A 13,545-nucleotide genomic window follows, 5' to 3' on the forward strand; every position below is an offset into this window, starting at 1 on the left:
GTTCTCACCCAGATGTTGACCACTCAATGATTAAAAACTCTGATGTTAAACATGGTCGAAGAAATCTTATGGATTCCTGCTCAGAATGTACCCTGATTCAAAAGTTAAAATGTTCTTTTTCAGTTTTACTTCACATCAACATTGTCTTTTGTGTTCAATACCGAGAGTTGTATTATTATTACTTGCTAGACGTTTGAACTGTGCAGTAAAGTAATGGTTTTGACGGGTTAAAATATAAAAAATGAAAAATTTATTCAGTTGGTTGGTAAAGTTATTGAATACAATTATTACGAGAAGCGAAAAAAAATCAATTCATTCTTCATGAGTTTTATGTTTGAAGGTTTTCGTGGCATTGTATTGAGATTCTTTTCGTTTGTACTTCTGCAGTTCTATTTCTTCTTTATTTTTATTTATTTAAAAAAAAATCATGAATTATGAATGAATCTATTTACATTTCTTCTACTTACTATATAAACAAAACTACCAATATGTTTATTATAGTTTTTGTAAATATTAAAAGGATGAAATGCAGATTGGTTTGCACATTTTTTCATTATGTGCCATTTTCTCTGAGTAAACATGATAATATTTTAGAACTTTTTTATTCTCTTGATAAAATTGGTTATAACTCTTGAGTTGATGAGGTGATTTGATAGTTGACATGTTAATCGGCAACATATTTATTATATGTTATGAAAATTATTTTCAAAACAAACAAACATACCAATATTCAACATTTTGTCTAGACCATTAAAATAATCTTTTGTTTTTTACTCGACATCAACAGAAACTTTCTTTGGTCATTTTTTATTCGCAACAATACAAAATATACTACAAAAATATTGTATGTTTTGAATCAATTTCATCTCACGACCCAAGAAGTGACGAAATGTCGCTAATCGTTTATTTGTTTTGATGAGTGCGAATTTTCAAACAGTTTTTTTTTTTTTCTAAATTTAGAGCAACCAATGTCGCTTGACTAAAATGTTCTAGTTTTCTTAACATCTAATTTCACTACTTGATCAAAATTGCTCTTCATGTATCATGCGCAGAAATTTCCAAAAAGTTTGATTACTTCTTTCGTTGAAACTTTCTTATCCACTGCCATTCCTACATAAGTATGGGATTGTCTGCACCAATCCTTATATTCTAAACATATAGAGTTTTTAAGTAGCAGTCCGCCTAAGAATCGAATAATGCAATTTTCACTGAAAGTGATTTATTGATGTCAGATATTTTATCCAAATTGACTTAAAATCAGTTGGATATATATGTAAAACAATGAATAAAATGAATAAAATGAAAGATGTTTTCACCGTTTTCATAGCAACAACCACTCCTTAGCAACCACTAATTTAGGGCCTAATAATCACAAAAACATCACAATTTGAATGTATTTTTTTTATATCTAACGGTGGAAAGTCTCCAAACTAAATAATTATATTAAAGAAGTGTGTCTTATGGAAAACAATTTACAATAAAGTACAAAGCAATCTGATTGGTTAAGATCTGGTTACCATAGCAACCAAAATTCTTAATTTTTGACAATTTGAAATATACGAAAATAGGCCCGTTTCGCTCACAAGAGCAAGAAGATATTAATTAAATGTATGCATGGATGTGTAGTAGATGCTCTCCACTGAAACATATCAAAATAAAAGTATGTAGCATATTTTTGTTTTCTGCTCATTTGGACCTTAAATCACCCCCATAAAGGCTTTTCTTCCTCTTAACTCTTTTCATACAAACTTTGTCCAGATCATAACTTTTTTGTCTTTTGACCTAGACTTCTAATATTTGGTATTTTGGTATATCCTCTCGGGGCGGAGTGTGGCGTACCAGAGTGAGTGACCTTTGACATTGACCTTTTGGCCAAATATCATACAAAATTTTGGCCGGGCCATAATTTTCTTTTGTCTTTTTACTTAGACATCTGATATTTGGTATGGGGTTATTTTTTTCTCAAGGCGAGGCGCCTCGTACTAGATTGGTTGACATTTGAACTTGACCTTTGACCTCATGGTCAAATAACATATCAACTTTTGACTTGATGAGTGTTAATGAGGACAGATGTCATATGACTGATACTAAATTGTTCTTAATTTCTGTATTTTGAGAGAATTCCATCAGACCCAAGAATAATATTTCTTGTTTTGGTTGATCAACTCTTGACAATATATCCCATTTCCATTTTTAACTACTGTTTTACTGAAATGCACATCTTCTTATCAAAATGTCCCAGGATTACATTCTTTTGATTTCCGCTAGAATCTTGGTTTCCATGATTACTCTTGTAAACATGAACATGTCGGTTCTTGTTTACAGAATATTTCAAAATGTTTTATAATTTTGTTGTTTAAACATACTGTCGCAATACTGTGACTTACTCAACATGGAATTTGTGCCAGAAATTTAGATAAGAACAATTGGAAAATCAACATTTATCATATATTATAGAAACATTATAAATGGATAACTAGAGGCTTAAAAGAGCCTGAATCTTTCACCTGGTTTACCATTTGTTTATTAGAAAAATAGCAATGAGACAGGCTAAGTAAAAATTAATTGAATAATCAAATGCAGGAAATGCTTTAAATTGCATTTTATGACCTGAACCAGAATTTTGCTGAAGGCAGCAGTTTTTGAATTATTTTAAAAAAAAACCTTCTGACCACTATGTTCCATTTTTAGTATAGGCAGCCATATACATTTTTAATGGATTAAAAAACACAAGTCATTTCGAGCACAATACACTAAAGAATTAATATTCTTAATTTGTATTAACTGATCTTAAATGGTTTTAGAGAAGAAGATTTTCAAAATTGCACATGTATATGTGGAAAAATTAAGAATTGTTTCAGGAGCCATAACTCCTACATTAGTAGACGAATCGTTTCGAAAATGTCGGTATTGGTCAATGATGATTGGGGTTTTTTTACGGTCTTGACTATCCTTACGGATCTCGCACGACCGCTCCTTACGGGGATTCTGTAAATGTTTGTTCGTAGTTGGAGGTAGCGGAGCCCAACCGTCGGGATACTCGACCGAAGAACTCAGTCAGAGTATATCTTACTAGCGGCTAGGCTGCTCTGTTGACTCTCTGGCCTACTCCTAGACCCCGCGTAGGTCTGAGAGCCCCAATCTAACTGTTTGGGAGTACTTCAATGTGAAGAGTGAAATGTTGGTCAATCTTATAATGCTGAACTATATAACCCTCCAAAAAAGGGCAACAACCTTTGAGTTGTTTGCCAAAAATTGCCTTCTGACCCCTATGTTCTATTTTTAGTAACAGGGTTTATGTTTTTGTCATGGATAAAAAATTCCAACATTTATTTTGTGTGGAATACCTTACAGAACAAGTGTTTTTGAGGAGAACATTTTCAAAGTCGTACATACGAGGAAGGCCAAAAAAAAACTGTTATAGGGGTCATAACTCCTACATTTGTTGTAAATATCGTTTGCAGAATTTCGGCATAGGTTTTCTCTTATCCTGGACAATATTATCCTCTGCCAGAATTTCGCTAAAGGCAACGGTTTTTTGGGTTATTTTTAAAAAATGCCTTTAGACACCTTTGTTCTATTTCTAGTAACGACAGCTATGTTTTTTTCACGGATCATAAATCCCAAAGGTCATTTTGTGACAATTATCTAGAGGAGCAGAATTTCGATAAGGGACGCCAAGTGATGGCATAAGCTTACTTGGCCTTTGGCAAGGAAAGCTAAAAATAACAAATGTTTGTATCCTGGAATGTTACCCTACATCTATTACATGAAGCTGTCTAGAAACTATGTGAGAACCAAACATGGGTAACCTAAAATTATACATTTCATTTTGTCGTGGCATTTAAGAATAAATTGCATAATTGTAAAATGCGAACTACTTTAATTTTAGTCAACAAGTTTACATTATCTTCCTACTTATTATTGCCCATACATGAGATCAGAAGTAAACTTTAGTACAGTCTATGAAATGTAAAATATAGGTTGCAGACTTTGTTTGGATGCTGATTCAATATCCTTGATGCATCCGTATATGACTTCTGTTATATAATCCTGCCTTTTATATTTAATGAGGTATGATACCAAAAGTAGTAAATCGTGATGTTTTTACAAAAAATTAAGTTTTTTTTTGTCTTCTTTTGGCATATTCTTTTATATATTTTTCCATATATTCAACTATGTTGGAACACAGACATAAACATGTAGGTAGATTTTTAGAGAAATACATTTAAAAGGACCTTGGAATTAGAGTGTTAAATCAGGTATAGAAAAAATTGCAACAAAAATGAAATTAAAAAAAGATTTTTGAAAAAGTCAACAATGACAACAGACAACTACAACAAACAGAAAGTGATGGCTATAGATCACACTGACCTTCGTCCCAGATGAGCTTAAATATACGATGAGAAAACCAACCTCTTCTAACTAAATTCTGTTACTCAGAATGTTAGTTGAAAACGCCAGACTTTGATAAATTTAAGTTTTAACTAATCTAAATTAAATATCATCGTATTGGAACAAAATGTAAACTGGATCTGTAACTTATCATCGAGAACTTTTTATGTCATTATCTGCAAGCGTTTAGGAAAAAAGTCCTTAAAACGATTATTTCTGTAAATTTTGCTAAGTTCAAGGAACGTAATTTCGGAAAAATCATCGAACCGAAACCATACAAACTTGTATTGTAACTTATCACGGTTAATATATAATAAAAATCATGTCAATATGTGAAGATGTTCAGAAAAAAAAATGTCAGGAAAACGGTTATTTCTGTGAATTTTGATAAGTACAAAGCCCGTAATGTCGGTAAAAATTATCGAAAAGTAAACTTGACTTTTAACTTATCATGGTGAACTTATCAATCAAAAAAATATTTCAATATCTGCAAGTGTCTGGAAAACTTAGATGGACTGACGGTCAGACGGACGGGTCAAACACATTATACCGTGCGCAACTGCATTGCGTGGGATATAATTATTTAAGCTCAGAGTTCTTCTCCTTTGAAATTAAGAGAACACATGTAAAACACACACCATAACAGATGTAAAAGATTAGTACTGCTACTGGAGTTACGCACAATCAGGTGATAAAGGGCAAGTGATTCTTTACATTTACGACATACTGTGAGGTAAAATATTGCATGAAATCAGTCATTAACTTAAGCCAAAATTGTGTATGTCATTTGATCATAACATCAAAGGTCATGTTCAAAAGTCACACACCTTGGTACATGACACTCAACCTTAGCGTGAAATACCCACATACCAAACGTCAGGCAAAACTTTGGGTGGTATTTTGCCAAAATGTGTATCTTATTTGACCATGAGGTTGACAGGTTAAGCTTTGTTTGTTTGTTTGTTGCGGTTTAACGTCCGAGCAGCAATATTTCAGCTATATTCAGGCGATGAACATGAAATGGATGATAAAATGAACATGAAATGATGATGAAATGAAAAAAGGATGGGACACAAGGATAATAGGGTCGACAAATTTTGATTGCCACTAGAAAAAGGGGTGATGGGTAAGGTCGGGCAATTTAGCCTCCTGTGGCGGAGCGCAAAGGTTCCTACTCCTATCGAATACACAGCAGGGTTCTTTAACGTGCGAGGAACGTGACATCTTTCCCAACACGGTGCACCACTATGGTTTGGAGTCAGGTTTTCCGTATTATAGCCTGACAACCCAAGAATGTAACATGCCAAGGGTACCCCATTCCACCACCTGGGGCACACACCCCAGTTGCTCTGTGGGCAGAGCGTCTTGCCCCCGGCTAGGTTTCTGAGCACTATCTAGTTGTCTTTTACGCCAAGCTTAGGGCTGCTGCAGCGTATTCTTTTAACACCCAGACCTGCACGGGCGACAGGTTAAGATAAAATTTCATCTATTCTGGTACGCAACACTCCACCTTGAGAGTATATACCAACATACTAAATATTAGAAGTCTAGGTCAAAAGACAAAAAGCGTTATGGTATGGACAAATTTTGTATGAATGGCATCAAACTTTGGTATGTTATTTGAGCATGAGGTCAAAAGTCAAGTTCAAATTTCAACCATCCTAGTATGTGATGCCTGGCCTTCAGGTTTTATAATCCCATACCATATCAGATGTCTAACTGAAAAGACAAAACAATTTTAGCCCAGACAAAATTTTGTATGGTATTTGGCCAAAATTGTGTATGTCATTTGGCCTTGGAGTCAAAGGTCAAGGTCAAAAGTTGTCCTACCTTGAACATTACACTATACCTTAATGTGATTTACTTACATACCAAAATCAGATATCTTGGTAAAAAGACAAAAAACAATATGGCCAAGACAAAGTTTTTTTTATAGTATTTTGCCAAAACTTTTATGTTTTTTGTCCTTGGGGCCAAAGGTCAAGGTCAAAGGTCACCTACCTAAAACATTACTACTTGCCTTGGTGTGATATATTTAAATGCCAAAGATCAGATATCTAAGTAAAAAGACCAAAAAATAATAGTGCAGACAAAATTTGTATGTTATTTGACCTTGAGGTTAAAGGTGAAGGTCAAAAGTCTCCCACTCCGGTATGCGACAATCTATCCTGAGAGGATATACCAACATACCAAATATTAGAAGTCTAGGTCAAAAGACAAAAAAGTTATGGTCTGGGCAAAGTTTGTATGAAAAACATTAAGAAGAAGAAAGGTCCTTACAGGGGGTGATTTTGGGTCCAGATGAGAAAAGAACAAAGATATGCTAATTATTTTTATTTTTGATATGTTTCAGTGCAGAGCATCTACTACACATCCATGCATACATTTAATTAATATATTCTTGCTCTTGTTAGCAAAACGGTTCTGAACATAGCCTATTTTCGTACATTTTAAATTGTCAAAAATTAAGAATTTTGGTTGCTATGGTAACTAGATCTAAACAAATCAGATTGCTTTGTACTTTATTGTAAATTCTTTCTCCTAAGACATACTTTATTAATATAATTATGTAGTTCGACAAATTTCCACCATTAAATATAAAAAAAATGCATTCAAATTGTGATGTTTTTGTGTTTTTAGGCCCAAAATTGGGGGTTGCTAAGGAATGGTCGTTGCTATGGTTACAGTGAAAAAACTTTTCATTTTTATATGTTAATTCTTGTTTTTCCATTAAATCTTACATATTTGGTTCAAATGTCTGACATCGATAAATCACCCACTGCATGATTCTTAGGTGGACTGCTACTGAAAGTTGTTTTTTTTTTTTTTTTTTTTTTTTTTTTTGTAGGATGGCTGGTTTTGAGGGAGTTTACTAAATTTCTTATTGTTGTTTCATTTGTGAATCGCTCAATTTGTCTAAAAAATTACGCTTAGCGTCAGTTTATATTTCAATAAATGACAATTTGATCTGAATTTTGTTTGATAACTGTTCGCATTTTAGCATAGCAAAACCTTTATGGTACATTTAGAAACAGGCAGACATAAAAACTCTTTATCGACGTAAAGTTTCAATTTTGAGTTGTCAACATATTTCTGGGCCCGTTGCCTTAAATATTCCTTATATGACACGTTTTAGGCTATCCATATGGTTGGTACTATAAATAATGGTATGCCCGTGCCACCAGTGTCTGTTCAATGATAGCAATGGAAGACCGTTTTTTAACGCCATACCTTTTTTGTTGGAAGGATTTGTGAATACTTTTAAAGAATATTTAGCTGTATAATTAGTTTCATGTTATTTGTTTCATCTCTGACATGTAAATATTTAACTTAATTTACTATTTTTAGTTTTCGTCATTTAGTAAATGACATTTATAAGATATGTCGTTTTTTATTTATGTCCTTACCAAAAATATTAGTTAAGTAACTTTCACATCACGGTCATCTTTTTGTATCTAAAATAATAAACTGGGAATTGGTGCAATATAAAAGCTTTTTATCAACGTGGTAAATTTAATCATACTGAATGTAGACTTACGCTTTACCTTAGTTTGTTTTTATTATTATTATTCATTTATGACAGCAAAAGAAATCAATTCAAGACAAACATACCGACAATAGTGCATTTAAATTTACAAACTATATATAGAATATTAAATCTTTAAATTCAAATTTATTATTCATTTGTGAATTGGGACATTCAAAATATTCTTTAACATTTAAAGAAAGATGTAAATATCATTTAATTAACATAAACCACCTGTATATTTAATAACTATTGAAAAGTTATTTCATCGCAGTATCTATACAAAATATGAAATTTCATTGCAACGATAGCGTTTTAAGATGCATATTTTTCTGATTTTAAACAACTAGACGACAGACTGATGATATGGTTCATATTAATTTACCTGTACAAACAGTAATCTTTAATTGACTGAAGTGGTTATGTATGTAAAACACTATGGCAGACTGTTAAACAACATCATTTTTTCAACAGAATCCGTCTAAGAAGATGAGTACTTGTGATATATGTGACGGAGAAAATGCTGTCGCAATGTGTGTGGATTGTAAACAATCATATTGTTTAACTTGCTCTGAAGCTCATACAAAAGAAAGTGCTACGAAAACACATTTACTTCTAAAACTCCTTCCAAGTGAACAGGACTCTCGTAGTGAAAATGCCAATGGAAGAGTGTGCAAAATATGTGCTGAAAAAGCAGCAGAATACTTATGTGTTATTTGTAAAGATCTGTACTGTGATGATTGTCACAGGAGACACGAACGAATAACAGCAACAAAAGACCATACAATGGTTCAGCTGTATCTATGGGATTCGGTGAAAAACCCCGCTCAGGTGATTACTAACTATATATATATATATATTTTTTTAAGGGTCTGAAAAATTCCCAACGATGTTAGAACTGTCGAATTTGCGAAGCAAAGTTTTGGGTCGTTCCCTCCGTGGGACTCGATCTCGTATAATATTGATTTGTTGTGACATGCATCATTAATTTGATCCTCTATCCTACAAAATAACACCTAAATGAACTGTCCCGTACTACCATACATCGTGTACTACGTTACAGCCCTAGAAAGCTATATTTAATATAGCCTAGCTGGCCTAGTGGTCTAGGGCGCTGGACTTTGTGCAGGCGGTGTTGCCATAGATGTCACAGCGGTACGAGTTCGAGTCCAGCGCAAGTTTGACCGTTCTAACATCGTTGGGAATTTTATATATATATATATATATATATATATATATATATATATATATATATATACAACGTCTCAGAATGTGACTATTCGCTACACTGCTCCATCGGATCAAATTGATACAGGGAAGATATGTAAACGTATAGAACGGTCTGAAAACGATGTTAGAACTTTCTAATTTGCGATGCAAATTTTTGGTAAGCGAAAGCTATATTTTTATATAGCCTAGCTGGTCGAGCGGTCTAGGGCGCTAGACTTTGTGCAGGCGGTGTTGCCATAGATGTCACAGCGGTACGAGTTCGAGTCCCGCGGAGGGAACGACCAAAAATTTGCATCGCAAATTTGACAGTTCTAACATCTTTGGGAATTTTTCAGACCTTTCTATACGTTTACATATCTTCCCTGTATCAATTTGATCCGATTGAGCAGTGTAGCGAATAGAGTCGTCACATTCTGAGACGTTGTATAATATTGATTTGTTGTGACATGCATCATTAATTTGATCCACTATCCTACATAATAACATCTAAATGAACTGTCCCGTACTACCATACATCGTGTACTAAGTCACAGCCCTAGATTAATCCTACGAGGAGGATTGACCCGGCCAGCGAAAGCTATATTTTTTTATAGCCTAGCTGGTCGAGTGGTCTAGGGCCCTGGAATTTTTCAGACCTTTATATATATATATATTCAACAAGTAGGAATGTATTGTTAAAAACAAATTTAAAATAAAACGTAATGATTTGCAATACAAATTACATTTCTTTTTAGGTTGTTCATGATTTGAAACCACTTGACCGTAAACTGAACAGGGGGACATTCTTCCTTGAAAAAACGTGTGCTTCTCCTGGAGATGTTACTATCACAAGAATCAGAGGATTAGCTATTCTTGCTGACAGCCGACTTCTTTTGATAGATAGCAAAAATTGCTGTATGAAAATATTTGATTCCGAATGGTATAATTTTGCAACAAGAAAAAATCTTAAAGATGAACATAGAGGAATTGCCACGGTATCCCAAGACGAAGTTGCAATCTCGTTCGATAACAAACGAGAGGTACGACTATATAAATTAGACAAATTTAACAATTTAAGGAACGACAAAAGCTTCAAAACAGAAGAAAAACCATTCAGTTTATCCTACAGTAAAAAGACATTCGTTATCGAAATGGGAGAAGGCGACGACGGGATGATTGTTGTGACCGACTTCAATGGAGTAATAAAGTACATTTTGAGAAGCCATGGAGAACCATTGGGTCTATTTACCGGAAATTCTATTCGTTTAGTTAATGATAATGAAAAGAAAACTGTTTATGTTGTAAATGTAGATGGTTTTGTACATTGCGTTAATTATGAAGGAAAAATTCTGTGGACCGCCAAGATGAACATGCCGAGGGGCATAACTTTGCATGGTCATATGCTGTATGTGGCTAGCAAGGCCGACAATAAAATTTATCAGATCGACTCAATGAATGGAAAAGTTTATGACTTTTAAGCGACAAAGATAAAATATCACAACTTCGCTTTTTAACATTGTAGGAAACAAAAACAAAATTGATTGTGGAAGTCGGAATTAATGTCCACATTTATAATGTTTCTTGTCCACAAAACAAATCATTTTCAGAATTATCGTTTATCATTTCAAGAATAAAAACTTAAGTGTATTGGATACTCCCAATGCCCAGTAAATTAGAAAAATAAAGTTATATCTACGAGAAATAATAATAATTATATGTTGTATATGGTATCTGACCTAAACCTTGCTAGTGTTTCCGCTGCCGACATAGAATTTTCTTTTTCTAGATCAATGTTATCAAGCAAATGCATCAAACTTTCAATAAGTGACAAGGGTGGTCACGACCTTCGAGTTATCTTGAATAAAAACTTTAATGTGATTCTTTTGGCACGACGTTTTTGATTTTATTTAAATATTCATTTTCGATAACAATAAGGGGATTTCAATATTATTTGCCTTACATGTTTCAATTTCATCATCATTTTATATCAAGTTGAATATTTTATCCCCAATATAATATAGTAACATATTTTCCTGCACTCTTCCTTTATATGCATCGAACAATAATTATATTCCTTCATGCACATTTATGTGCATATCTTTCAATGGCAGTACTCCATAGATTCTCCATAATTAGTTAAAAAAGAACGATTCCAATTCATCTTCTTAATACACAAAATAAGTTTTTTTTTTTTTCAAAATTCTGGAATTTATTATTCGATAACACATATGTCCAGTGTGGTGGACTTGTTTTTTAATAGACGGTCTGCATTTCAGTGTAAACATATTGTGCTCTACTACTCGCTAACCTATTCCTTCACTCAATTGAGGCTGAATACATAGTTTATCTTCTCCAAAGGAAGGAATATAATTTAGCCGAATCCTTTTATCTCAGTTTAAGCTATATAGATGGCTGTTTTCTTTAAACAAACCTATATTCGAGGAATTTATACTTCCTATCTACCTACAGAACTTGAGATAAAGAATACTGCAGACACTATGGAGTCAGCCTCATATCGTGACCTACTTATATAGATCGATTGAAAGTGAAAATACGACAAACACGGTGCAGGTGGTCCAGTTGCGTGTAGTTTGTGTTTCTTTGAATGTGCTATTTTGGTTATTTCGTGTGTTCCTTGTGTAATCGTAATCCTTAGAGTTAATTCTATAATTCTTTAATTACCATTCGAACACTGGTTCCATTAATTCCCTTTTATTTAAAAGGAATTATTTTAAAACATTTTTTGTTCATTCAGACCCAACAAATAAGATAGATTTAAAAGGAAAGCACGGAATTCTGTACATGAAAGTCGATGAAACTTTTTAGATAGTGTGTGTCTAAAAAATACATTTCTTTAGGTTTGAATCCACATTTAAAATGCGACACTCATAATTACTACTCATTTGATGAAGCAAATACATAAATATTATTTATCTCGTTTAAAAACATTTATTACTAGTTTGTTGACTAGCCTGAAAGCCTTTTGACAATTGTTTTATTATATGATACCCAATACAACAAGATAACACGAGATGAAGCAGAAAAAACAAAAGAATTTTCTTCACGTGAAAAAAGACTTTCTTAAACTTCATTTTTAAACATTGTTTTAATTATGACCGTGGCCAAGGAAATATATATCAAAACTAGCGTTTTAATTCGGTTAATTATGTAGATATATATCCAGAATATCATTATTTAGAATCTTAAACCACACTTCATGTATTCTGCAGAGAAGAATATCTCTATTTGACATGTGGACTAACATTGTTGGGTTTCAAACTATCAATATGTGTAAAGAAGGGTTGAAATTTGTACGATTATCCCTTGAAAAAGGTGCATTTTTCTCCAAAGATTTTCAATTTACAATAAACCGAAATAATGTATTTTTGGCTAGTTGCGCGAATTTTTAAATTCCTATTCGTTTTCAGATAAAGTGAGATTTTGAAACCCACATTTTATGAAATTGGTTCAAAATATATCGAAAATGAAAACCAAAAAATATGCTATAATTTTCCAAAACTAAAAACTTTCTAGAAGTTTTGATATTATAAAACACGTTAATTGTGAAAATTCTGCTTAAATTGACATTAGAAACAAACAAACAAACCGCAAAACAATAAGCCACCAACCATATTGGTAAAATTGTAAAGACAATAAAAAGGCCTACTTCAAAATACCACAAAGATATTTTATTCAGTTTAGATTTTTTTCAATTATGAGCGGACTTTGAATTTCGAAGAGTTTACATTACGTGACCATGGGTTACTTTTAATCAGTTGGATTCTTTTTTATGCTGTGAATGAATACAAAATGTTCTTTTTATACCAAGGAAAGGAGAGATACAGATTAGCTATGAAATCATAATTCCAGTAGTATTACAAATTTCGAAATACCTTAAACACTGGGTCTTCATTACTTGCATTACACATGGTAGAACCGCTTGGTGATAGATTTTCACATACAATAATTATTCATGATGACGTGTTAAGAACGAATAAAAAATATTGACACTTAAAAAATCACAATCTCAGTCGTGAATGGACTAAGAAAGGTGTCCACATTTTAGTTAGAGCAATAAAAAACCGAATTGACTTTTTGATGATACATGACGTTTAAAGATGATACCGTATTACAAACGTAATGATTTCGACTCTCCACTAGAGAAAACTTTCCTACCTTAGTGGCAATATCTCAACATCATATGCCTATAGAGTATATACATTTTATAATTGACCTATTATTGACGTGCATGTGATTTGTACACTGATGTTCTAAGTAGAGCTATAATACGGTCAAAACTAAGTTTTTTGTGTATCTTGTTTTACTTGTATTTTTATAAGTAATTATTCTGATGTCTACATTGTTTATGTTGAACGTCTCTGTTTCCTGTGTTAATGTTCTTGTCATATACTATA

The 13,545-nt window shown here is 32.8% G+C and overlaps 1 protein-coding gene across 1 annotated transcript; it reads left to right on the forward strand.

Annotated features, from left to right (window-relative positions):
- Positions 1-8,187: 8,187 nt before the first annotated feature.
- On the forward strand, positions 8,188-10,815 carry LOC148629464 (uncharacterized). Its single transcript, XM_088551605.1, has 2 exons — positions 8,188-8,752; positions 9,886-10,815. Exons 1-2 carry the CDS (start codon positions 8,411-8,413, stop codon positions 10,606-10,608), a joined length of 1,065 nt encoding a protein of 354 aa, XP_088407731.1. The 5' UTR covers positions 8,188-8,410; the 3' UTR covers positions 10,609-10,815.
- The last annotated feature ends 2,730 nt before the right edge of the window (positions 10,816-13,545 follow it).

This window comes from Perna viridis, chromosome 1 (genome assembly GCF_037379345.1).
Source record: "Perna viridis isolate PV_CMFRI_1.1 ecotype Kerala chromosome 1, ASM3737934v1, whole genome shotgun sequence".
Lineage (NCBI taxonomy): Eukaryota > Metazoa > Mollusca > Bivalvia > Mytilida > Mytilidae > Perna > Perna viridis.

Excerpts from the sequence above, each read along its gene's own strand:
- LOC148629464 (XM_088551605.1), top strand. The coding sequence starts at position 8,411 with ATGAGTACTTGTGATATATGTGACGGAGAAAATGCTGTCGCAATGTGT. Across the intron at positions 8,753-9,885 it reads CGGTGAAAAACCCCGCTCAG|GTTGTTCATGATTTGAAACC; the intron begins GTGATTACTAAC and ends ATTTCTTTTTAG.